Source organism: Falco biarmicus, chromosome 3 (genome assembly GCF_023638135.1).
Source record: "Falco biarmicus isolate bFalBia1 chromosome 3, bFalBia1.pri, whole genome shotgun sequence".
NCBI lineage: Eukaryota > Metazoa > Chordata > Aves > Falconiformes > Falconidae > Falco > Falco biarmicus.
In genome coordinates, this window is record NC_079290.1 from 107,729,589 (window position 1) to 107,756,993 (window position 27,405).

At 37.4% G+C, this 27,405-nt stretch overlaps 1 protein-coding gene across 7 annotated transcripts in view; it reads left to right on the forward strand.

Annotated features, from left to right (window-relative positions):
- Positions 1-26,231, forward strand: part of GNB1 (G protein subunit beta 1) — a 45,633-nt gene extending 19,402 nt beyond the window's left edge. For 2 of the 7 annotated variants that reach the window (XM_056331187.1, XM_056331193.1), the window contains exons 2-13: positions 550-612; positions 2,054-2,105; positions 9,276-9,383; positions 10,062-10,100; positions 11,858-11,964; positions 13,729-13,792; positions 16,129-16,291; positions 18,974-19,040; positions 20,557-20,758; positions 21,124-21,340; positions 24,036-24,147; positions 24,525-26,231. In XM_056331187.1, coding sequence (XP_056187162.1) covers positions 9,327-9,383; positions 10,062-10,100; positions 11,858-11,964; positions 13,729-13,792; positions 16,129-16,291; positions 18,974-19,040; positions 20,557-20,758; positions 21,124-21,340; positions 24,036-24,142 — 1,023 coding nt within the window. In that variant the 5' untranslated portion in view covers positions 550-612; positions 2,054-2,105; positions 9,276-9,326 and the 3' untranslated portion in view covers positions 24,143-24,147; positions 24,525-26,231. Of the gene's footprint in view, positions 1-549; positions 613-2,053; positions 2,106-4,855; positions 4,988-9,275; positions 9,384-10,061; positions 10,101-11,857; positions 11,965-13,728; positions 13,793-16,128; positions 16,292-18,973; positions 19,041-20,556; positions 20,759-21,123; positions 21,341-24,035; positions 24,148-24,524 lie in introns of those variants that run through there. The other 5 variants (XM_056331192.1, XM_056331194.1, XM_056331191.1 and 2 more) reach the window with 4 other exon arrangements.
- The last annotated feature ends 1,174 nt before the right edge of the window (positions 26,232-27,405 follow it).

Here is a 27,405-nt window from a genome sequence, read left to right on the forward strand (position 1 = left end):
CACTGGGGACGCTAGCCATGGGTTGGGCTGGCTGACCTTCAGATGCTTTGGTACTTGAACCATGCTTGAAGTTTGTTCTTTTCTGTTTTAGAAACCCCAGTTCTTGATGTTGAGAACCTCAATCTCTCAGCTAAGCAGGGTTTAAAGGCTGGTTAAGGCAGAGTATGTGAAGCTTGTTACAAGAACTCCCTTTCCTGAACCAGTACTGTGGTGTGGTGAACAAGTTGGCCTGTAATTTTCATGTTGCTTTTGCCAGGCTACATTTTAACTAAAAATGGAAGCTTGTGCAATGCAGACCTTCTTTTCCTAAGTAGCCTGTCTACTTTTGTTCTTGAATGAGCTGTCTTTAATGTAGAATTGAAAATACCTCAAGTTGCCAGGATTGCATTCTGCAGGCATCACAGGATGCTTTCAGCATACCTAACTGAAAACTTAACCTGGTTTAAGAAATTAAACTTTGTGGAAAAGTTTGCTGTTATGCTTCCTTACTCTTCTTGCAGGCTGGTTAAAGTAGCTTTTTTGTTTTGTTTTTGTTTTTCTTTTTTGCAGAAGGCATATGAAATCTGCAACACCTCTCCTGCATTAATGAGGGTGCAGCACAGGACAATAATGGTGTGTGTTTTGGCCTTTGCTATTGTGTATTCTGTGTGCTGTTAGTGTTCCAGCATAATTTTACTTGTTTACATTTCAGGTAATTCTTTAAGAATTTAATTAGATTTCATTATCTCTGCAGTGTGGGCAATTTTTTTCCTATCTTCTGAAAGTTGAATATAGCTGATCTTTTTTCAGAACTTAAAAATGGTCATGTCATGTGTTTGTGTCTTTGGGGGGGGGAGGGTGGAGCTTGGCCTCTAAGTGTGAGTTACTGTTTTATGTCTAAAAGTGTGTTGTTCTGGCAGTAACAAACAAAACTGCTTACACTGTGATGGTTTCATAATCACAGTATTAAACTGTTCATCTGTAAATGAGCTTGGATGAGGATGATCCATATCCTAAGTAGCTTAACCTCCATACCAGACACTGAAGTGGTTTGTAAATTTTCCAGCTTATAGTGAACTGTAAAATCAGAAAGACACATTTACATGTAAGCATTTCAGTTTAAAGTATATGAAGTTGTTGACTGGCTTTCTGATTTAAGATTATTTTGCTTCAGTACATTCTTGCTTTGCGCTTAGAATAATCTTCCGCTGTCCTGATGCAGTGGCTCTGACTATGTATGTTCGGGTGTCTATTGACATCACCTATAGCCCTTGTCTTCCTGTGTGTTAGTGACAGACTGCAGGTGTTCTGAAGGTATAAGCGGTTGTCTAATGTTTCAGATCTTGGGGTGAACTATAATTATTACTTTGTGCTGCCAGAGTAAAAAAAAATGTTCCAAAATCTCTTACAAGAAGCTTTTTCACCTTGCTACAAAGCCAGTTTGTATGTTAAATTATTACAGTTTTCCAGACTGCAAGTGTGTGAGTTACTTAATATGACAATTTTTACTACTTAGTATCTTTAGTGATTTGAAGTCGTAACTCTTCTAGAAGAGTGTTGTGCTCTCGCTTGAGCTTCTTAGTAGGAGGTTTATATAACTTCTTTTGATAAAATAGGTAGCTTGATATTAACTGTGCTTGCAAAGCAAGCATATGTCAGGAATGGTATTGAGCAGAAATAATTTCAATGCTTTGTAAATGCAGTTGGGGGGGCACTTTGTAGTGCAGTGAAAATAAGTCTTCTATGAGTGAGACAATGTTTTGTTACAATCCTAAACTCTCTAATAGTAGGGACTTCTGTTGTCACTAGAGGAGATTTGATGATGTGAGGATTGCAGGAGTTTTCTTGGAAAAAGAATGTTAAAAGTTCTTGACATGAGCAAGTCTTTCGGTTATGTTAGTATTATTAAAGCAGTGCCCATTTTCCTTCATGAAGACAAGCCAGCTGTTTAAGTTAGCTAACAAAAATTAGTCTGTGCTTTGATGGTATTTTGATTTGTTAGGTTGGTTTTTTTTAGAAACTGGTATTATTTCTTGATAATTGTACTAATTCTGGTTTTGGGTTTTTTTTCCAGAATTTACATGTTTGACAGCAGAAGTTGGCTTTCTACTGTAGTGAGAGAAAATGTAAGTAGAGAAATCAGATAATTTCTTTTTCCTAGTGCTTGAGAAAGTCACACTATTTTTAAAGAGTGTCTAACTTGAGGTTTCTGGCTGTTAATCTGTGCAAGTCTATACTTTGGCATGTGTATTCTTATGTCAACAGGAAGAATTTTTAAATGGCCAGGAAACCTGGTAAATAATAGATGTTAGTGCCTGCCGCCTTTCAGAAATGGAACTGACAAAGCAGAGGGAGACCATAGATGAAACTGTTTCATCTCAGTGGGGCAGGGAACTGTAATAAATAAAATTATGAGAACAGTTATTCTCTCATGAATGAAAAATTACTTATCTGCCATGTTTGACAAAAGAAGGCCAAATTTCTTTTGAGCAAAGTGGCTCTTGTCAGAATGTTCTTTTCAGTGTGTCAGTATTATTTAAACAGAACCTGAAAGTTCCAGAGTTTATGTTCTATGTGATCATAATTATTACTAATAGTCTTGGAACAGTGAAATATTCATTACCTTCCAGACTATAACATCAAATGTTTCCCTGTTGTAAAGCCCTTTATTCTGTGAGGAACATTACTAGTTAGTCATGTGTTGTGTAGAAAGGATTTGCTCAGTTAAACATGTTACTATCAATTACTAGTTATTTACATGGTTTTCAAAAAGCAAGCAGCAGGCTAGCCCCTGTCTCTTTCTCTAAATCTGTCTTCTGAGATGTTCTCTACTTGGTTACCTTGGTCAACCCTAGACACCTCCAGTGTTCTTTTTTGGAGAAGCAGAAACTGAAACGGAATACAGTGTTCCCAGTGTAGACAAACCATTGCTTTTACTCAAAGGCATTATGCTGTTTTCAGTATTTTCTGTCCTATTTCCTGTGTAATCTTTTGTTTTAACCAGTGCTGGTTATTAAGCCAATGTCTTTGAGGTATTCAGTGCGTGTTCTACAGGGTTTTTTCCCCCCATTCAAATAAAGTTTGTCTCTCAGAAGCTTGTGTGATTCCGTAGATTTCTTATGTTGTCTTCCTGTATACCTTTTCTATGATTTTTAACTTCTGAAACTATGGACCCCTTTTTTGGTGATCACTGTATCTGGAGGTATGTATACTTTAGGATCAGAAGGCAGCCCCGAATTTTTTCATCTTCTATTTTGGATCATATAAATGGGGGAGAGAACACCTCAAATTTATTCCACAAGCAATTCTGATCTTACTGTGTTTTCTATTGAATAAAGGTCAAATAGGGATCAATATATACTTCCGATTAAATAGCAAAAAACCTCTCAGCTTTTCAAAGCCAATATGGTGTCAAAACATTGGAACTAATGGTGGATTGTTTATAATTCCTCTGTCATTGTGAAAATGTACAAGCTGCTGTGCATGTTGCTAATAGGATTTATGGTATCTACTAGATTAGTGCAGCTTCATTTAATCAGATGACCTGCTATGTGACTGTCTGGTAGGCATAACATGAGCTTATTATTAAGGTTGTGAAGTTTTGGGTCTGTTTTTGGAAATTATGTGTTTTGCTTTCCTTCTAGCTGTTTTGTATCTATTGGAGTGATGCATATTAGCAGGAAAGATGTTGAGGGAACAAGTATTGGACAGCCTATTCATTTGGGAGAAGGTGGTTTGGCAAACCTTCTAATGAAATTATTGTTAGAGTATTATTACCCAAGTACAATATAACATTAAACCTTTTGCGTTACCAAAGTTTGCATCAACAGTGGCTTGGTAGGGTTACTTTACTTTTTGGTAGTAGCAATGTATAGTTAAAATACCTTGTTGCAAACAAGGTTTGGCTATCAGGGGATAGAAGATCTAAATATTTGATTTAATGATAGCTGTGATTTAAAATTGTGTTCTCTCCTTGAATCTGTAGAGATAATTCACAGGACAGGCTGTTTCGGGGAGGATGGAAGACTCTGTCCTTCTTTACTTTTTTTTTAAATAGGAATGGTGTGAGAAAATTAAAATACAAAGTGGTTAGTAAGAGTTGCCTCATTGCTATTACCAGGTGGTTTTTCGGAGGAATCATATTTAGTTTTTGGATGAGTTGTATTCAACTCTTCCCATTTCTCTTATAATGTAGGCAAACAGTCTACATATAAATGTGATGATATTAATGATACCTTGGTTTCAGTAACTGGACTTAATTGCATAAACAGCTTGAGCTCTGGAAAGGACACTAGAGTTGTAACAATGAAATGAGTGATTTTGAGTTCTTCCTTAGTCTTTTAATTGTTCTGTCACTGTTTTCTGAGTAGTGAGCTTTGCCTTTAAATTAGAATTATTATACTGGGGTCCTAAGTATATCTCTATTTGCAGGAAGTATGTGGAAGTCTTGTAGATTTCATAAGGCTTTCCATTCAGTTCAAAGATTCTGTGTGAAGTTGTTCAACATATACATCCACTGGGCAGACAGTCAATTATATAACTTTCCTTTTGCATAGGAATATAGCTCATGTAGCTTAGAGGAAAAACAAACCCCGAAGTTGTTACTTTGAGGTGAGTGACACAAATCGTTTTGACATAGTTGAATTGTGAAGTTTTATCATAAATGGAAAGTAATAAATTAGGTGAAGTCAATATGTGATTTTCCTGTGTGGGGAACAAAGTGACTTTTCTATGGGTAACTTGTAAGAAGAGATTAGAGACTTGGGTCATTTGGAGTAGTGAAGACTAGTAAACTGACTTTGCAAGTATGCATATTGTTGTCCCTAGCAAGAAGAGAATTATCTACAAGGTATACTTGTCAACAAGATTAGGGGGAATTAGGCTTAGAGCAGAGACACTTAAGCATTTCAGCCTCTGGAAAGGTCTTGAATGAGTTCAGCAAAGTGAATGTGTTATTCTTGAGAAGACTGCCTTCAAGAACACAGTAACATATTCAAAAGAAAGTGAGGTAAGCATGGGTTTGGCTGCCATCTATTTCCTTACAGCTATGGTGATGATTTGGAAAAAAAGTGTGTGGAACATGAGTAGTTATTTTTTGCATGAGGTTTGCTTGATTTGGAAATTTTGTAATGTCTTTCAAACCCCCAGAAATACAAGCATCATCCAGTTCAAGCTTACAGTTTCTCCTAGAAACCGTCCTTTAAAATGGGGGTGAAATGCCTTTTAGAACATGCAAAGAAACAAAAATACATTATTTCCTGATATTCAATTGTGCTAGTTTGTGATGAGCATATATCATATGTTGAACAGTCTCTGCTTGGTAGTTCTGCGTATAATACGAATAAATGTGTATAAAAATGTCCCATGTATCAAGAGTGAAAACAGGTAAAAATATTTTGTTTTCCTATACATTTTCCTGACTTTACCTGTTCTTGCTCTTTTAAAGATTTGGGTGTGTTTTTCAAATGTTAGACACTAGTAAATTCTGCTGATTTACAGTATAGCTGAAAGGTACACGAGAGGATGGAACCCTTTTTCCCCCACGGATCTCATGTTTCTGCCGTAAATTTAATTGCCTAAGACTTAGTGTAAAAGAAATAGAGGAATCACCAAGCTGGTTGTCCCATAAATTTTACAGTCTGCTTCAGGGAACTGCTATATTTTAATGCCCTTGGCTTCATTAGGATTTTTGTTTCCTGAGTGTTAGTGAGTTGGCAGGAATTAGAACTTCCTGTTGACGTTGAAGCAACAAAAACTACAAAGGGGATGTGGAAATCTGGTTTAATTCCTATGGATGCTGTCAGAAATGCAGTCCAGAGTTTGGAGTTGCTGGGAATGTGCGGGGGCTAATTTATGACTCAAAAAGTGTATCTAACTTCGAGATAGGGACTTGCTCGGAGATACGATGTTGGAGGTGGGAAAGACATGAAGGGTCCTATGCATTCGGCTACTAATTGTCATGCAGCAAGTAATGAAACCTAAGTCCCACCTAGCAAGTGGCCGAAGGTCAAGATCCATAAAGCTGCTTCAACAATAGTAGTTAAGTTCCCTGAACAACTTGCTGCCTCGTGATAATGGAGACAGTGTCTTATATGTAGGTGTGAAGGTTTCTGCAGCGATGGTAAACCATTTTGAAGTTGTTCATTAAAAAGAAGCTTTCCTTAAAACGTTAGTGAGCAGCTGTCTTGATGTGGAGCTCACAAATAAAGCATTTTAGGAGGTTAGCTGCGCAATAGGTAGGGCAGGTTACGTATATGCATGTTGGACTTCCCTGTGTGGCAAAGAACATTTATGAAATGACTCCGAAGGTTGAATTCCATCAGTGTGTTTAGTAAATCCTTACAGATTGTGAAGTTTGGGTTGTTCTGCCCCTGCCTAAGTGGGACTTGGAAGAGAATGGAGGCAAAGTGCTGCGGCAGAGTATTGTCTTGAATTTGGTCTGACAGTCTCTTTTGTAACAAAAGTACCCGTACAGTTACTGTGCTAGGCCTGTCAGAGTGTAATGGAGGTTTTATTGGTGTGAAGACACACACGTACATGCTGGTTAAGCTATGATATCCCACCACCCAGAGAATGCGATTTACGTCCCTTCAGCTTCTCATGTGGCTGTATCAGTGTTACTGCTTCTGTGTTACTGCAGAAGACACTCGATATTATTGGGCTGCTTCATCTGGCTTTACGTTTGCAGTAGTACCCTTCAGTGCGTGCTATGTTAAGCATTAAGGCATAAGCCATGAAATAAGCTTGTATGATTTGTTTTAAATTGCAGGGTTCAGTTTCTGTGAAGTAAACTTTCTCAGTATGACTTTATTCCTAGGATTAATGTTCATCTCTGTGGGCCTCTTCCTGTTCGATATGAAGAAGCTTTGTTTCATTTAATTATGGGAGAATTCTGTTGCATAGCGCACACATTCTCTAGTAACATACAACTTAAAATAGCGCCAATTTTTGTATCTGCTTTGACTGACATTAGATTATTCATCCTATTATATTTAAATAAAGCTGCATGTAAATTTTCAGTGTAGTTACCTGTAACTGTGCAGCTGGAATTCTAGTGTCCTAAATCTTTACCTTAATCCTGTCCTTGAGTTGCTGTGACCTTGAGCAAAGCTTACGTTTTGGGTCGCTACTTCTTTCTCTGAAACAGGAATGATACCATCTCTAAATTCTTTGTATTCTGCCTGGAGAAGTTAGTATTTGCTTAGTGCAAAATGGGCTTATATATGAACTTGGAGAATGGCAGAAAGAGAACTGGATATCAAAAAGCTAAAAGATCTGAAAATTTGCAGTTTATTCTTAAGAACAGCCTTTAGAGTTTAATTTCCTTATGGCAAGAGTAGTGCATACTGTTCCACAATGTGCGTGAATACACAGGAGCTATGGACAGTGATGACTGCATGTTAAAAGCTGTAGGGACACCCAACCACAGAGTGTTTTGTCTTAATTGTAGAATGAACAAAATGTCTTGAGAAACAGAAGAGCATTTGAAACAAAAGGTGGTTATAGGATAATAAACCACTCTAGATAGGTTTTGTCTTAACTGGATTTTGGACTCTGCTGAACAAGCAGTCTTAAAGGGACTTACAGATGACCCTGGGACCAGAAGAGAGGGAGACCTAGTTTCACAATACAGTGAAAGGGCTTTGAAGTTGTGTGAATGGAGGTTTTGAGACAAGCTAGCTACAATGACATTTCTAAAATATGTTGGGTTTCAGAGAGGAGCATAAATTTGTAAATGATGATACAACAAGATGTGACATTTGTTCCTTGAGGTCCTTGCCTTGGAATTCAGGCCACTATGAAGAGAACTCTGAGATATGTCTGGTGATGTGCAACATTTAAGGAATGTTAAACTCTTAATAACTCTTTTGAGGCTTCTTGTCTTTTGACAGTGATGTTTGCTCCGCTGCTTTAGTTTGCCTCCACAGTATATTCTCTGTTACTTTGGTAAAAATTTGGAATTTATCCTCATCTTTCTCCTTGGGAAGGGCTTTAGGGGAAAAAAAACCAAACACAACCAACACACGCATGCTTGCAAAGATAAATAAGCTGATTAAATCTTAACAGAATAATATGTAAAGCTGCTAGCAAAGCATTTGCTTTGTTTAATAATAAAGGGTCAGTTCTGGCTAATAAATGTTCAAAAACCATGCTACTAGTGTTTACTTATAAACTCCAGGTGATCTGTGTAGCATTTGAAAATGGAACAGATTATCTTGTTCTGCAATGAAAGATAAAACTTCATCAGCATGTTTCCTCAGCATCTCATATTGGTATCAAGCTGCAGAGATTTTAAAACAAAGTTCAAGAACAGCTGAAGTTTAGGTATGGAATGCTAGGGAAAACATCAACACTATCTTTCTGGAACAGTGGCTTTTAAATTTAAGTTCTATGCTTAAATATCTAGATGGTTGTTATTTCGGAAAACAGTCCCATAGTTCAGGGACTGTATAGGTAGTAGTTGAGAGTTTTCAGTGATCATTATGATTTATTGAGCCTCTATCTTGCTGGCTGCGGAGTACAGCAGGCAGAGGGATACGTGTTAGTAATTTGGTGCTTATTGATGCTAGGAAAATAGAGTCTTAGAGGGGGAAAATGTTTGGCAGCAGTTTCTCAAACTCCTCCCTTCATCCTTACATTCAAAAAATAATAGTTTTATCCTGACAACATGTTAGAATCTATTCTGGATATCTCAGGGAGACAATTTAGCAATTGTCTTTACAAAAAAGTAAAATCCTGAACAACATTTGTGAGCAATCTCATTTTATTCCGGTATTGGAACACTTCTCATAACTGCTGTGTTGCAGATAGCATTCATAATAGGTCTTTTCTACAGCATTTTGCAAGTGCTTGTGTCAGTCTGTAAATGCTTAAGGTGCTTATTCTTTGGTAGAAGGATTTCTTACTCTATTCTTAAAACCTACAGAGCAGTTCTGATTTTCTTGTCTAACATTAGGGTATCTGCTGGTTCCCTTCTGAGAAATTTGAGTTTATACAAAACCGAATCAGAAAAACACTAATTTAAAAAAAAATTTGCAAAAATGAGACCTGGAGGAAAGGAGTAAGTCCAAGTAGTATTTTAGTTACTGTGGCTGGAAAAAAGTGAAGTATATTCATGTGTGGTAACACCTTATTCTGAAGAGATTTCAGAGAAGTATTTTCATGTGTGTTCCAATACTTATAAACCAGTCTGCCTTTTTTCAAGTGGTGTTTGAGGTGGCTGGAAGGACTTTTCTACTCCAGTAACTTCAGGCTATGACTGCTACTGATTCTCATTATTATCACCTGTCTTTCAGATTTCTGGTTGTTTCAGAGGTGGCAGTGAAGCACACCTTTAGCACAGGAAAATGAGTGAGCTTGACCAGTTACGCCAGGAGGCTGAGCAACTGAAAAACCAAATCAGAGTACGTATTGTATCCGTGGATCCTGAAGCACCAGTACAGATGAACTGTCATTTGTGTGTATTGAGGAGAAGAGAGATGGACAGAAACGATGTGTTGAGTTAAATAGTTTCACAACGTCAGAGTTAATGTTGTGGATATTTAGAAAGGGCAAGTGCCTGTAAAGGCTTTAGGAAATTATTTTTTGGTCTTAAATATTACTTAGAAAATAATAGTTATGCAAATAATGCACAGAATGCATTTAATCAAAATAAATGTTTACTGAAGTCTTTCTGAGGCAGACCATAACCAATGTTAAGCAATGATCTGCTTGAGTGAGGCCAGCTTATTCAGGCCTTTGTCCAGTTAGGTCTTGAAAACCTCCAAGAATGGAGACTGAACAGCCTGTCTGGGCCAGCAGTTCCATTGCTTGACTGTCTTCATGGTGAAAATTGTTACCTTTCTTTCAAAAGAAGAAGAAAATTTCTGAGTTATAAATGATCAATATGCTCAATGTGTTCTGACAGCAGACAGCATATTATGTTTGTGCTGCAGTTAGGCTGGGTCCTCTCTGGTTGACAAGCAGAAATGCTTTCTGAATTTTGTTTTGAGTGTGCTTGATCAATTTGACAAAACAGAGAGAGAGAGCATAAAGAAATGTACAGAACTTTCTCCGATTTCTCCAATTTTCTCCCATTGCAGGATGCTAGGAAAGCATGTGCGGATGCCACCCTGGCTCAGGTAAGCATTTAAGAGTTTAACATGAATTATGAAAATTTGTCTCCTTTACGAAAAGAAAATATGGTATAAGAAGGTAAGTGCAAGTGAGTATTTTTTGCCTCCTTTTTATTAGTTTTTTCATTTTGCCTTCAGGTGGTTTCTTCCAGAAATAAGTACGCTGTTTACATTTGTCCAGTTTTTGAGAGCAGTAGCCTTGAGCAGTAGCTTCTTAAAGAAGTGACTCGGGGCACATCTCAATGGAAAATAATGCAGGGGAGCCTCTGTGTTCTGCTGCAGATACGGTGATAGTGCAGTTGCGTTACCGTGGCAGTCTGAACCATAAGACCTGCTGAGGTTAACCTACTTATTTCCTCATGATGCTGCACTTATGTCTGAACTGCTTCTGAACTCGGGCTAATACCTTTGCATCTTGCTGTACTATCACATTTCCATCCTATTGGCGTGGCTTCAGCCAGCATGAACTTGGGGAAAGGAAAATTTGTACTCTGGAGATACAGCTCTGGAGATGTATCTCATGGAGGTACAGTAGCATTTTTTTCTAGAAATCTGGTAGGAATTTAGACTGAAGCAGCTTATTATGGCATTGGAACAGGTGGCAAGTCTTTGTTTTTTTTCTAGATACATCATGAATCAATTTACTCTTGTCACCTATTTCACTATATTTGCTTGAATGCTGACTATTAATCCTGTGTGTCTGATTTAAGATAGCTGGTACAAAAGTGATTGATGTCAGCTTATTAATTTAAAATGTCACTAAAGTATCAAGTAATAAAGGTATGATCAGTATTTATTTAAGTGTACATACATATCTTGTGATCTCATTTTATATGAGGCATGATGTAGAGTATTTTCCAGGATGAAAGTTTGGAAAAAGAGAAAAGGAAAAAAAAAAAGCTTCATTATTAGTTAATATGAAAGATGTCCACCATGAAAGGAGTTTATTTCAGGAAAGCTTTCTTAGCTGTTCATCTGACTCCTAAGCTGTGTTGATAGCCTTTGAAGAGAAGCAGAGATCTTTACTCAAATGCACTGGCTAAAGAATTTTGTAACACAGACATGAGAAATATGCAGACATTATCCATAAAATAAATTTAGAAACTCTTGGATTTGTTGTGGAGTCTACTACTTAAGGAAGTGTTGTACTGTTTTGGCGGGGTTTTTTGGGTGGTTGTTGGTTCTTTCCAGACTGGAGAACTTAATTAATTTAACAGCATAATGACAGCTAAACTTCCTCACTTTGCTATTCACTTATTCTAGAGGCTACTTTTATGTTCAAGAAGTTACATCAGGAGTACTATGAATTTGATAATCATATACTTGGAAGGGAAAGCCATTTGGAGCCGAAAGCAAGTTATTAATTCATTCTTTAAAGGTGGAGACATGTTTAAAGCCTGATATACCTCCCCACACCCATCTTTCTAGAAAAAAAATGTTAATCTAGTGCTTTTATCTGTACAGGAGTAGAAAACTCAGATCAAAGGTCTGAAATCCTAGAAGTCTGAGACGATATAACCGAAACAAAGTGATTTCTGAGACTCTATAAATGCAATAGAGAGGCTGTTTTCTTCATTCAATAAAGATACAGCACATAAAATGATGTAACTTTTGATTAGGCAACTTGTAAAAACTTGGTCAGTGTTGAAAATGTTGGACTTTACACTGCATTGAAATGCTCATTTAAATGTAATTGGGTATGATGTGTTACTTCTGGAACTCTGAAGTGAAAAATTCAGTGTGTGACACCATTCCTGTTTCAGATCACAGCCAATATTGACCCAGTGGGGAGAATTCAAATGCGCACTAGAAGAACACTCCGGGGACACCTGGCTAAAATTTATGCAATGCACTGGGGGACTGATTCCAGGTGGGTGCTAGTGATAACAAAATTGCATCACTGGCTTCACTGTTCTTTGGAAGTTGGATGCCGAGGTTGCTGTTATTTTTCCGTTTCTGACCATTAGGAACTGCTAATTCCAAGAGAACTCAGACAGCCAAGAGAATTCAGAAACAGTTAATATCACTTTTTCACTCCTAATGTCTGTGGTTTTGCAATTCAAATCTAAGTTTGATGGCACAATACCTGTCTTTGTTTGCTTGCCTGAAAAATGTAGTTGCAGTAGCACATGAATTTTGAGGAGCTGTGGAGATAGAGTAGGTTTCATTATCAGTTGTCTTTTTTTCCCCTAAATGCTTCCTCTTAACTACTGATACTTGGTTAGAGAGAAACTAAATGACAGTAGCGTCAGCTACTTTCATTCTTTTTTCTTTACAAGAATTTTAAGGCACACTAATGGCAGCAAATTTTCAGACTTCAGTTCAAAGAATACGTTGCTGCTTCCTTGCAGGAACAGATTAAAAAAAATCAGTTTCCCCTTAAGAATTCTGAAGTTGCAGCTAAGGTGTTTGTAAGTTACAGGTAGCCTCTGCTGGAAGCTTGATACTGAACTTACAGTCTTAGCACATTTGTGTAAATAAGCTGTGCCTTATGGAAGAATTGCATGAACTCTTGTGTGTATCCATACAGTAAATACACTAAAGCAACAAGCCAAGTGCTTAAGAAAGATGACAGTATGCATCATGAAGGTGCATACTTAAACTTTTAGTTTCCGAATTGCTTAGTACTTAAAAATCACAATGAACACAATTGTTACGTTGAGTTAAACTCGGTGTTTTGCACCTCAGTTTTCTATGACTGTGAAGGAAGCTAATTTCCACAGATAGGTAGAGTTCATTGCTTCAGGCTTCTCTTCAGCATACAGCTTATTTAAAAGATGGGGATTCAATTTGTTTGGCAAATTGTTTCAAGATTGCTCTAAAATATAACCTAGAGAGAAAAAAAAAAAAAATGCAGAGAGACTGGAGTACTGTGATTGCCCGGTATTGTTCAGCTTGAAAATGGTTGGAAGAAGATGCACAGAACAAATTTGAATACCATATTGGAGTATTTTATCCACAGTGACTTAGAAAATGTGGAGACTATACAGACTTCTCATGTCAGTATATCTGATCTATCAAACGCATTCAAAGCAAGTAAGAGAGCTCTGAACAATGAATTAGGTGCGTCACATTTCAAATGTGATCGCTGGGTGGGGGACTGAGGTGGTGCCAATTTAGAGTAAAAATCTTCTAATACTACCCTTCCATTAGCAATATCTTTGCTGCGTTTTGTTTCCATTGTATTTCAGTGCTGACATTCATTCAGGGGTTTTGGATGTTTTGTAACTTAAATTCCTGTTGTAAATGTAGGAAAAAGGAAAACATATTGATAGCGTAGATTGCCAAACTCCAAGAATCTGAAGGCTGCATGCAGAACACAGAAACATTGATTCTGTGCAGGATTTCTCCATCAGTTTTCAAGATTGAGATGTTACTTATATGGCTACAGTTTTCCTGAAGTCAGAATGTGTTAACATGCAGGTGTTCTATCACATGGTTCTGTAAAATTTAGCATTGAAATTGGGTACTTGCAAAATTACTTTTATAGTGCTAATACTTGAATTGAGTAATGCCGCACTGTATTTAAATGGTTTCAAGTACCTTGGCCTTGATAGTTGAGGCAAATGTCTTTACAAAAATGATCCTTCTTTTTTCGTGCAATAATTGTGTTTTCCTCCTGTCTCTTCTCTAGGCTTCTAGTTAGTGCCTCCCAGGATGGCAAACTTATAATTTGGGACAGCTATACTACAAACAAGGTAAGACTTGATGGGTGTGTTGCGATGTAATTCAATTGCAAATACAAAGGAAGGAAATGTTGCCTGTCGTGATGATGGCCGTGTTAGTTCAATGGTCCTAAGACCAAATTTTGAATTGTCTAAAAGAATAAAGTTTGCATTTAAAGAATATAGCAGTATCTTAAGCACATTGTGTATAGAAATGTGCACCACAAATGGAAAACAGTGGAATACTTAATTCTAGAGAAGGCTTTGATTTGTTTTGGTACTGCAGAGAAACTGGTCAACAGAGGGCAAGAAGTAATTGGCAGGTTGCACCAGAAAGGTCAGAGAATCAAGCATAGCTGTAGTAATTTGGTGTCTGCAGTTAAGTATTGAACGACTTGGTGTATAGATAATGGGTCATCACTTTCTGGCTGCAGTCACGTGATGCAGTTCAGGATTACTTTTGCTTTCGTATGACAGTGATTGGTATTTTCTGATTATGGTTACTGCATCAGGGCTATCAACAATTCACACATTGCCCCTTTAAGTTGGGTTGACAGACCTGTTCAAGTCTGTTGTGCATGTCCAGGAGCATGGAACTGACTTTATTTGAAATAAATTTTCATGGCTCAGCTAGTCATAGCCTTAAAAGCAGTTTTGCCAATGTGCTGGAGCAAATGGCACGCTACAGAGGAGAAAGAAGCAAAAACAAACAATTGCAGCATCAACCTCAAAAGCTAGGATTATTGTTGAATCCCAGTTGTGAAATTAATGAATCCATAACTTCTCTGAAGAGTAATAATACTGCTTGTAAAAAAAAAAAACAAACCCCAAAAATAAAAAATAAAAACCTTCTGGTTTTGCCTTCATCCTTCTCCTTTGACCCCAGCCTGCAGGAAAATGTGACCTAATTACTGTAACAGGTGAAAGATAAGCTAGTAAAATAATCGCTGTATACCATGATTTCTGTATTAGTACCTTCAGTTCTTACATGAATACCAAGTAATCCATGGCAGCATCAAGAGGCAGAAGGCAGCTTTCTTAACTGGGGGGAATGGAATCGGAGGTTGTTATTAGACTGGTAAAATTTTTACTAGAATCGGAAATAGAGCTGTTCAGCTGCAAAAATGTCCTCCCCCCATACCTCTTGGCAGTATTGATTCAGTGAAATAGCGATTGGGATGAAAACAAAAAAACACCCACCCCAGAAGAAGTGAAAAACCCCAAACAAAAAACACCTCCCCCCCCCCCCCCCCCCCAAAAAAAAAAAAAAAAAAAAACCCAAAACCCGAAAAAAAACACAAAACCAACCAAACCACCAACCCTCTGGAATGATAGGTAGCCAACAGCTTGGTGTTGAAATGGTATTAAACTTTGATAGGTAGCCAACAGCTTGGTGTTGAAATGGTATTAAACTTGACCAGGTAGCACCTGGAAGCCACTAATGCAAAAATACTTGAATGATAGTCTGTGGATGTTCTTTTGGCAGTAACGCAGTTGTCAGAAATATCAGCTTTTCCTGATGATAAAATAAAATGATTCAAGTTTATTATTCTGATAGTTCTTTGGTAGAAGGCTTCCAAAAACGAGCTGGTTCTGGTTTTAGTGCAGTGTGGTGGTGGTGGTTTAACTACTGATTGCTGTAGGTTCACTGATTACTGTATATTCCTCTGCTACTACAGTAATCTTTACTGTTTACTTAAATGCCAGAAGATTGTTAATATTGCATGAAATCTCACAATATCTATAAGGATATGATCACTTTCTTAAAGATGTTATGAACAAATTTGAAGGATGAATGCAATGAGTTTACAAGATAGAACAGGTTTAGCTTCGATAATTTTTTTTTAGTAAGTTCTTTGAGCACAGCATGACATGGAAACATGGGGTAGTTATTTAAATGTGAAGCTTGATTGCTTGCAGTGGGTTTCCAAAGAAGGATTTAAATGGCAGTGAAAGCGATTTCCTTACTTGTTCATTCATAGCATAGCATCTAAGCCTGGAATTTGCAGTTCTGCTGACTGTACTTGGACGTCAATATTTTCCTGAATCTATAATAAACCAATAGTAATCAGAGCACTGAAATGAAATAATTTTGTTTTTACAAAAATTGCTGATTAAACTGAACGCAGGAAAGGCAAATGTGAGGTATTAATTACGTCATTACAAGTAATGATGTGCCTGGTGAGCTATATATGCAAATTACCCTCAAAATAGTTTGATACTCGAACAGCCAAAGACTTTTCACGGTTTTCTTCTTGTCCTTTTGACAAAAAGATGATGTATGTCCTGAGAGAAGTGAAAAACTTCCTGCTAATAAATTACTGAACCAGTTGTTTTGCAGATGAAATACATTAATGTATTGGTTTCAGGTGCATGCTATTCCCCTGCGTTCATCCTGGGTCATGACCTGTGCATATGCTCCTTCTGGAAATTATGTGGCTTGTGGTGGTCTTGATAACATCTGTTCCATTTATAACTTGAAAACTCGTGAAGGGAATGTACGTGTCAGCCGTGAACTAGCTGGTCACACAGGTGAGTGCCTGTTCAGAATGATCTAAGTTACTTAAGCACATGGTGGAGATTTGCAAAAAACCAACAACAAAACAAAACAAAAAAACCCCAACAAACCACAACCTTTTAAATATAATTTCCTAATTAAAGAGAGAAACTTCATTGTTCACCTCTGTTTCTCAGGTGGGACCGTAGCTGCGTGCTACCTGTTTTTAAATGGCTTTTTCTCCCTCCTTTTTAAAAACTTTTTTTTAAGGATGATACTCTTTGAACAAAAGAAGTATAATGAGAATGTGTTTTAACTTTTCATAAGCAAGACAGCTGCCTTCTGGTGGAGCTGTTTTTTAGTTGCAGAGATGTGGTGTTGCTTCCTCTTCTGTTTTTACTTCCCTCCCTTCTTCCCAAAATAAATAGACTAATTTTTGCCTTCGGTTTCTAAGGTGGGCTTCCTTGTTGTTGATGAGAGGGGTAGACTTGTAGGCTTTACTTGGTGAATTAGGTTGTAAACTGTAGCTGCAAAGTTGTCCTAGTGACAGGTGAAGCAACATTTATCTTGTTAGGTAAGAAGGATTGTAGAAACGCAGGTGTTAATTTTTGAAGCAAGAAAATCCCTCAAGGTGCTTAAAAGCTACTGTTTTAAGTATTGGGGATAAGTTGAAAGTTTTTGTTTCTGAACAAACCAAGAGACCCAGTGTCACAAAGTACCTACTAAAGCAAATTCAGTGGCTGAAGAGGTTCTCACTTCCCGAAGAATGTACAGTTAACAGAGATGAGCACCATATAAGCAGCAGTAACATGAAAAATGTGAGCTGCTTTTGTATATTGTCTGACAATGGACAGGTTGTATTTTTATTCTTCTGTGAATGGGCTTGGAAAATTTTTCAGAGGAAAGCCGTGTGGGTTGTTTCTTGAACTCTGCTGAAAATGAAAACACTGGCTATTTATTAGGCACTTGGGCATCTTGTAAAGTTCTCACATAGTACTGAGCCTGCCGCATACATCGGTAGTCTTCTGCATTCTTGTGGAATCAGTAATACCTCCAGCAACCTGAGTGAAGGAATGAACTGTAATTAGGCATTTCTCCTAAAGCTGCAGCTCTGAAGCTGCGTGTCATCTTTATGGTCTTTTTGTTTCCACAAGGACTAATCCAAAACAAAGGTAGGTTGCTCTAAAGGCTGTTAGCTTGGCTCCAGAGAAAGCCTCTAACAGTTCTTCAGACAAAATGTCAGGTGGGCTCTGTGCCTTGCTGGTTTTCTGGCTATTCAGAGTAAAGAAAATGGTATAGACTGCTCACTGAAGCAAATAAGGTTACTCAGAAATAAACAGTTATACGTTAATGAATTTTTATGCAGAAAGTTAAATGTGAATTAAAGTATACTTAATGTTACTTAATTTTCTTTCAGCTGTTTTTCTTGCAAAGCATGTTTTATTGATTTAGAGGAATTCTGTACCCTGTGGATGGTGTTAAGGGTGTGAGAATGCAGTGCTGATTTGACCTTCCAGATAGTGGCTGTGATATGACCAGTAAAGTGATTTCCAGGAAGGTGCTCTTCTCTTCTCCCCCTGCCTCCTGCCCGCCCTTCAGGACACAGGGAAGTTCGGAGTGATGTTTGGACACAGGGAGTTTTAGGTTGCAGTGTGTGGCCATGTATATATCAAAATACTGAAAAATATTTTAGCAATAAAAGGGCATTATTTCTATTGATATATAGCTTCTTAATGGTCTTTATAGTTATAAACTATATCACTGGGGAAACGGTTTACTTAACATGAGAAGCGGGATTTTGCTGTAATACAAGGAATGTCAAAGGAGTACATTTGAGGCCTGATCAGTTTGTGTGGAATCTTCTTGAAGAATGAGCTGCATTTCTGTTCCAGAATTGAACAAAGCCTATAGCTGGAAGCTGATGTTTACAGGTTTCATATTTTGCTGTAGTTTGGATTTTCAGAAGATGTTTGTCTGAAACAGAGGCGGCTGGCAGGACAGACATATTTTGTAATCAGTTGTTAGCTTGATAGTTTGGCTTGTGGTACCTCAGTACCAAGATGCTTTAGAGCTTTCAGATGAAATTTTCTTTGATGCCACTGTTGGGAAACATCTGACGTATAGTCTCTGTTCTCTGTACTGACCAAGAATGCAGTTTATTTTTTCTCAGTAGTTGCATGACACTGTGGAGGTCATAAGCATTTGTTGTTCCTGGATGCAGTGACATTACAGATCCACTTTTAAAGAAAGTTTAGTGTATACAGTGCAGGGTTACCTATACTTCTCGCCAGGTTGGCCAGTGGATTCCATGCTTCTGCCTCGCTACACCCTCTTTCTCTTCTTCCTCCTAATCTTCCTACTCTACCAACAGAAAAATTGGCAAGGTGTCTCCAAAAGTTTCTACCCTCTTTGGGTAAGCTGCTTAAGTTTTTCTTCTGTGTCACAGATAACTTTGTTTAGGCTGACTTGCTGTGATGCCAGTGTATCACTGTGCTAGCGTGGCGGTTGAATTGGGCATGGTCTGTAAAGAGCCAAACATTTTTGTTTGTCCAAAACATTGGAAGTTCCTATATAAAGATTGTCTGCGTTTGTATTTTAAGCTTATATAGTAGTTCTTGCTGCATCTTCAGGAGAGGAAGAAGCAACATAAGCAAGCCAGTATGCAATGTGAAGAGTAATCTCTGGTCTTATTCATCAACTTTTTATTTTGTTTTCAGGATACTTGTCATGCTGTCGTTTCTTGGATGATAATCAAATCGTTACCAGCTCTGGTGACACCACTTGGTAAGCAGTAGAATGTTGACGTGATTGTTAGTAATGACTTTTCACAGCTATACTCTATTATTGAAGGAAACTTTATTCTTCGTAAACCTAATCGTCACCCAGAAACTAAATGTGATTGATTATTGTTCATAGGTCATGTTTTATTAGTAATGGAACAGCTGAACTTTGAAATTTTGTGAACTTTGGCTGTTTAGTTATGCCCATGTTCCAAAGACTCTGGCCTAATTCTTTGTGTTAAGATGGTATGGGAAGTTTTTTTTTTTTACTGTAACTATTTGGCTTTCAGAAATAAGTGTATTAGACTAATCAGTTTTCTCAAACTTGTTTAGTATTCAGTATGTATTATTTGTAAAGTCATTTTTAGCTTTTTCTAACACAGAATTTAGTTTAAGTTGTTATTCAGAAGAGCTCTTAGAAAATATTCTACAGTGACAGTAGTTGGTTTTTTTGAGGAGAATGTAGGTGTATGTCTTAAGCACTAGCTTCTGAACAAAAAAAGACCTCAATCTTCTTTCATGGAATTTTCTATTATATCTAATTTCTAAAAGCATTACAGTTCTCTGACCCAGCAGTTCTTCTAGCAAAGGTTGTGCAATAAATACCTTTCCTACACAACGTCAGTCTCTTTGAATGCCCACCTATTAGTCCACCGATTCTGAGTAGCTATTGAATATATATGTTTGGTTTTTTACACAAGAATGTTTCTAAATATGTGTTGGTGTTTTTTTTTTTTAAAAAAAAACCAAACAAACCAACTGCAAACAGGGTTTGTTAAAATTATGCTCTTTATAAAAAATACAGCCGCTTCAGCTGTAGTAACTGTACAGTTGTCTGGTTGACAGTTCATCCTTAACATCGGTTCAGCAGGGCTTCAAAGTACAGTATCAAAGTATTTGCCTAGTGCAAATCTGCCACCCTTCTGATTACAGAAATTAAAAATCTTCCTTAACCGTTTGGACCTCTTGTTAGGGAGGTGATGGTGTTCTTTCATCCTTTTATACTCTTAGATTATCACTGTAGTAGTGATCTTGCTGTGATTTTGCTGGGCAAGTGGTGCAGCTTTGAGATGGCAGACATACTGAGGATGTTAACTTCGTGATTTAAGTTTTTAAAAGGAGAAAAGCTGGCTCAGCTTTTGCTATAGCCTTAACACTGCTGCTTTAAATCAGCCTTGTAGTAGTACTGGGCAATAGTCATTGGCATGTCATAAGAACTTTGTGTATAAACAGCCATGAGTATTAGTAGTTAGGTTTTATGCACTGTTTCAATTTAAATCTCTCAATATTTTAAAATTTAGGATAGCTTTTAAAATATTCTGTGTGCAGTTATCCTGTAACATAACCAAATAGTTCAACAAAGAATGTTTGTTACTGCTACTCATATATTTCTTAATACTTCATGGAGTTTTCCTTCTTAGCAGTGATGTAAATGAACAGATTTAGGCAAGAATTGCGGTCTAGACCTTCTAATGGAGTGCAAATATGTTGATTTTTGCCTTTTTAATTATTCCTTCAAGCGCTCTCTGGGACATAGAAACTGGTCAGCAGACAACGACATTTACTGGGCACACTGGAGATGTCATGAGTTTGTCTCTTGCTCCTGATGCCCGGTGTTTTGTTTCTGGTGCCTGTGATGCCTCTGCCAAACTGTGGGATGTTAGAGAAGGAATGTGTCGGCAAACCTTCACTGGCCATGAGTCAGACATCAATGCCATCTGTGTACGTATTAACTTGAACAAAAGACATGGGATTTATAAATTTCTATTTCTCTGGTCTTTGCTTTTGAGCATGTGCTGTATGAGGTAGTATTATGGCATATTTTCTTTAATAGCTTTTGTAGCTGGGGAAAGTACCTGAAGTTTGTACAACTTCAGATCCATTGTGGTAAATGGAAACAGTGGCAGTTCTTTGCATGCTCTTAATCACTTCACTGGTTTTTCCCCTGTCTCAGTAGTGGAGAGGTGTATACTCTTCTTTGCTGCTTTCTCTTTCCACTCGGTCTGTACAAAACGGTATATTCAATGGGACGGAGGAATAGTCTGAAATAAGTGTCTTTTTTTCTTTCTTCTCCTCCCCTGTTAAAGTTCTTCCCAAATGGCAACGCATTTGCCACAGGCTCGGATGATGCTACATGCAGGCTTTTTGATCTTCGGGCTGATCAAGAACTTATGGTTTATTCACACGATAACATCATCTGTGGCATCACCTCTGTAGCATTTTCCAAGAGCGGACGTCTCCTCCTAGCTGGTTATGATGACTTCAACTGCAATGTCTGGGACACACTGAAAGCCGATAGGGCAGGTAAATGGTTTGGGTTTTAAAAATTATAAACAGTGTGGCGTACTGAATGTGTAAGTTGTCGTATAGATGGACATGGTAGCATTCCCTGTCTCTTTAAAACTCTGTGATAACCTGTTTTAGGATGACGGGTGATGAAAGTAGCTTAATGGTGTTAATAAATAAATTGGAATACTGCTAAAAAATAGAAGGGAATAATGGATGCTTGAGAATAGGAAGATTGCTATTAAAGACAAGGGTTTGGAAGTGGAGGGCTTTTTTTTTTTAGACTTTATGGCATTTTTTATATATGAACTGTTCAAAAATTAAACCTTAATGTTGCTATTTATATAAATTATTTTTTTATTTGTAGCAGTAGCTGTAGAGAAAGCAGTGAAACAGCAAACACTGGAGATTATCTTTTGAGGAGATGAGTATGAAATTTATGGTTCAAAGATAATTTAACTTCGGTTCTTTAAAGTGAAACCTCGTATTAGAAAAAAGAAGAAAAGGTATAAATTAGGCTGCAAATGTTTTGTTACCTGTATCAGAATAGAGAGGAGAGCAAGCACCTACTCTTACCAAGTAAAGTAGTCTAGGGCTTTTAGAATTATCATAGGTGGGTTTTAAAAGCAAACAAAAACCACCAGACAAGCAGAATATTCTTCCACGTGCATTTGTGAGTAAGTTATCTGGTGCAGACTGACTCCTTGCTTTGAGGGGAGCACATACTGCAGGTTGAAAAAAATGTCAACAATCATGTAATCTTGGACTATACCAAGATAGTTTCCACTGGGTTTGTTAATTTCTGTTTCTAGCAACTTTGTTTTACCACTCAGATTTTATTCTTTCTTCCTTCCAGTATTCATGATAGTTTTTATCAGTGCTGAGAAGCTGCAACTGTGGATACTTTGTTCATATATTGTACAATAGCATTTGGTTCTGTTTGCAAGTTGGTGATGCCGAACACAATTATTTTGGTACTGAAATGCATTTTATGAATCAGCCTTGTCTGTGTGTTGAGATGTACAACTCGAGTTTCTTGTACTTCTGATTGAGACCATAATTGGGTGTAGAAGCTTGCATGGAGATGAATTGAGATAATTCCCTTGATTTGTGTTTAGGTTAGTTTACAGTTGGCTGTATGTAAGTACTGTGAAAACAATTACATGGTTTTCCCTGTTTTTTTCTCTTTGAAAGACCTTCATTAAGAAAAAGAATAGGAGGTGGTGGTGATATTGCTTACCTGTAGGAATGAGAGACAATTCCTTATACTGATCTGGGTTTATGGCCACGTACCCATGAAGTCTGATTCTTTATTTCCAAGTTCTAGAACTGATTTCAACAAGTACTTTGTCAAATGTTCTGCTTATTTGAGATATTCTGAGACTTAAGATTGCTGAGCAGATTTGACACCTCTATTATGCCTGATTCTACATTAAACGCCTTGGTTATTTATTCAATTCAAATGTAGACTGCCTGGCATGCTCTTTTACCAAATTGCAGCGCATAACTAATGTGATAGTAGACCACATCTTGATATACTGATGCTATCCACAGTACACCCTAGGTAACCCCATGGTATTTCTCTTAGCTCTGGCAGCGGTGTTCGGTATCGCACTGAATTTCTGAACATGGTATTGTCTGCTCCATCACGATTTGGTTTCTGCTGCAGGAGGGCACAATTCTGTGCTGAGGCTTAGACGCTTGTATGGGTTTAAAAGGATCTGGAGATTAATGGTGTTACTCGCACAGTGTTACTGCTTTTACAGAGTAGATCAGAAATGTTACTTGTCCAAACATCAGGAATCCTTGTATATCAAGTAGTCATTGTTACACAGACTTTTAGCAGCTAAAAATACTAATTTTGAAACATTAGTTTGTGTAAGAACTAAAACTGACTTAATTAATGTTCTGTATTGGAGAATAGTAAATGGAGGGGGAAAACCCAAAATATGAATGAGGAGAATCCTATGAGCAGTGTAATTGATGCTGGGAGATTAGTTTTAAGACTGTCAAGAATATCTTAGCTCAGTGCTGTGGATGAGAAAGAGCTTGAACATAATTCAGTTTTCTTTTTACTTGCTGCAAATCCTTAAATTAAAGGGGATAGAGGAAAACATTGACTCCCTTAATTTTTCTGTTTGATGTGCCGATTCTGGGTTTTTTAATACTGTAATTGAATTGTACCAGATACAATCTATTTGTCAATATGCGTATGTAGGAGTTTGTCTTGTAAGTGCTTGTGAATGTAGTAAGATAAAATTAGATAAAAAATGCTTTAGTGTTCATAACATAATTCAGCCTAACTTCTGATTGTGCACATAAAAAATTTTGTAAAAATCTAACTGATCTTTATCACTGTGGAGAGGAAATACTATGAGCTGTGCAGTGTGTGGTTATGATTGCTATGACATTGTCAGCAGAATTTTCAGGGTGGTGACTTGACAACTCATGAGAAACCAGTAAAGGTCATAATGTGGGGAATACACAAGGAAAATTTTGGAGTAATGCATTTACTCTATTACCCCCTTGCAAACTCATCCAATTATATCTATGTTTGTGCTTATAAAACCAAAAGCATTTAAAAATTCCAGCTATGTTTGTTCAAGATCTTTGATTGGATATGTTGACTAATCCAAATGTGCGTGTCTCTGTTACTGGAACTGAAATACGAAATCATGAAGGTAATGTGTTTGTTACATGTTCTTATTTATAGGTGTCCTTGCCGGTCATGATAACCGTGTCAGTTGCTTAGGTGTGACTGATGATGGTATGGCAGTGGCAACAGGATCATGGGACAGCTTCCTCAAGATCTGGAACTGAAGCAGGTAGGTAGCCAGTTAATTAAGACTCATTGTTTGGGATTCAGAATGCTTTTTTCCAGGCCCAAACAGTGCTGTTTTACTCATGCTGCAAGCTTATAGTTCAGATTAGGAAAGTCACTGCAGAAAAAACATGTTTGTGTTCTTAAAAGGCTATTTGTTTAATATATGCAAGGACATTTTTGTGATGAACTATTTTTGGCATATTTTATTTTCCTGTTTGGGATGACCGTATGGTCTTCTGAGTCTGGGTTGGTAAATAAATGGCATTCTTGACAGTGGTGAGGTAATGGCCGAATGTGTCAGTGGGTAGCGAGAGCAAACTTGAAACTTGATTGTGGTTTATCAAAGTGCAACTGTTAACAAATCTTTCTATGTGTCAGAAGAGCAGCGGACTCCATGACTGGAAGAAGTTTCCAACGGTTGAAAATTAAAAATGATAGCATATCCAATCCAACCATACTAACTTGGACCCCCATCCTCCCCAACTTCAAAGGGCAAGATCTTTTCCGTCTCCTGTTGCTGAAATGAAGAGCACAATTACCTTTCCAAGAAGAATTTCTGTGTTGTAAGCAAAATGAAATTGTGCATTCCTTTTGGGACCATTTTTTTTTGTCTTGAGAATTTAAAAATGAAACACTATCATAAAAGCATGACCAGAAAATAAACTTGAGCATAATTGTGAAACAGTTAGCTTTCACTGTAGTTTCCAAGTTGAAGTTAAGGACTTTATCTCACACACTTGCAAATTTTAAAGTCATGTTTGTAGCAGGATTTTTTTCAAGTTTCCTTTTTAAATACATTTCTTTATGTATTTAATTGAGCAAAACAAGGGAGTCCTAGCCCAGAGCATCTGGGGGTTGTTAACGCTGTAAATTTAGTCCCTAATTTTTTTATTTTATTTTTTAGTATCACAGATAATTGTTGCACAAAACTTGGCATATATAGGATAATGTTAAGCAGTAAGGTAACCAAGCACATGCTGTAAAAGGTAATGAATGCTTGTTTAAAGAATCCTTTCACCTTTTATGGATAACAAATGCAATCCTTGGTCCCTCCTGCCCCCCCCTTTTTCACCACACTGATTTTTTTAATCTGTTTTGGTTTTGTCCACTTGAAAGGGCAGTTTATATATCCTAACACTATCCTATAAGTCTCAACAACCAGGAATCTCTGTTTTCAAAAGAGACCTATCCTACACTTGGGTATTGAGTCAATTCTTTGTGTATGAAATGATGTACAAATCAATGTTTTGAAAATAATGATCTTGAACTTTCTAAGTTAAACAAAAAAAAAAACCTTTTTTGATTGTTTGCCATATTGGGTGGGTTTACTCTTAGAATCGCATGCTGTAGAAATGCTAAAAAGTGCATATTGGACTAAGTCCTTAGATGTTTTTTCTTTGAAGAAATAACCTGTTTAAAAACTGTAACCATTGTCGCTGTATTCATTTATTGTTGCTACTCTGTGCATAAATCTATGAAGAACTCGAGTACAAAGCTATGCACGTTTTGGAGTAGCGTGATAAGTCACTTTTTTTTTTTTAAAGAAACAGCCTGTTCAAACAATCGCTGTCAAAGATTCTGGGGTGTGGGAGGAGGGAACCTAGACCATCTTCTTTATAAATCAGTTCCTCACAGCCAGTTCCTCTTGTAGGATGAGTCCTTTGCATCTGATCAGAGTCATTTTTGTAATGAGCAGGTTTTCCTGGCTTTCTTTTCAAATAAAATGTTAAAAGCAGCAGTGTTTGGACAGCAGATTGTTCTGTTAAACTTTCCTATCTTCTCACTGTATCCAGAAATGCTCCTTCCTAGCAGCAGTAGTAGCTTTTCTCCATTTTGTTTTTTCTGCAACATTCTGTACAAAAATGTGCTGTAATTGTGCGTTAGGCCTGGATTTGGCATAAAAGATGAATTCCCTCTTACTCTCTCTCATGAAACTACTCTGTAGAGCTTTCTCCACGCCCTGTATCCCTCTTCACCTTTTGTATTTAATTTTAAAGTCAGTGTACTTCGAGAAAGCTGGATGCAAGATAGATACTATATTAAAATGTAATGTTATTTAAGATGTAATAAAGCAGTTTGACATGAGTTTTGACTGATCTGTTTTGCAGCTTATTGTTCAACTCCCAAAACTGTTTCCGGCAGGATTTGAGTTATGAAATAAACATGAGGCACATGTATGCTGCCCCACAACAAATTGGTCAGCATTTTAAAACAGCTTGGATTTTTAATGATTGATTGGGCAGGGTGTGCAGTATGTTAGGAGGTGTGTATTCATGTGCAGAGATGTGGGTTTCGTTTTAAAGCAAAACGGAGCTGCGAGATGAACTAAAAGGCTCATGGGTTTTGTTATTGGAAAGTGTCACCGGGATGTGTATGTGTAAATATGCAATATGTGCTAAGGCTGAATGCCAGGGATGTGGAGGAGCTTAGTGGCTGCAGGCGTTTTGCTTCCTCCATTCGGAACAATGCAAGACGGACGTTTCTTGGTTTGATTGCTAGAGCTGCTCGAAAGCTTAATCAAAAACTGCTGGTAGCTCTCTTAGCTCAACCTCCAAATGAAAGTCGCTAGTATGATTCGTGTGGTATACATCACAAAAATGCTTTGTGGAATATAAAAGTGTAACACCTGAAATAGGAAATCTGCAAAATGTTCAGTAACTTCTTTTAAAACTTTTATGTCCTTGAATAGGAAAAGAATTGAGCGGGACATCTTGTGTTATTGCCATTTGAGGATCTGACCAAATAAGCTCTGTTGTCCTTGTTAGCTGTCCTTACTGTAGGGATTGAGAAAGGTAAGTAGTTGTCATTTTAATGCTTGGTAAGAGCAAAGTCTCCACAAGGCGGAACTGTATCTAGGAAAAAAAAAAAAAGGATTTCATACCCACAGAAGCAAATTCCTGAAACGAGGTATTGAAAGCATTTGGTTTAACAGCTTGGTATCGGTCCACTTGAGGGTTTTGTTTTGTATTTTTAGTCGGTAAAGTCTCTTCTCTTGTTCTGACCTAAACAAAAGTGGTTTTCCCTCATTTTGCATCAATCGAGAGGAATTCCAATGCCATGGCTTGGTTTCATACCAAACATGGAAATTCTCAGCCTCAATAGAGAAGTTTTTAAAAGCTGTGAGTATGGAAAATATGATGGTGACATTACTTTAGCTAGCAGCCGGTAACTGCAAGCTTTGGGTTTTTGGACTGCAGAGTACTGGTAAGTAGCTCGTGGCTGGAAATGCTTAAATCTGGGAATTCAGATTTAGTCTTTT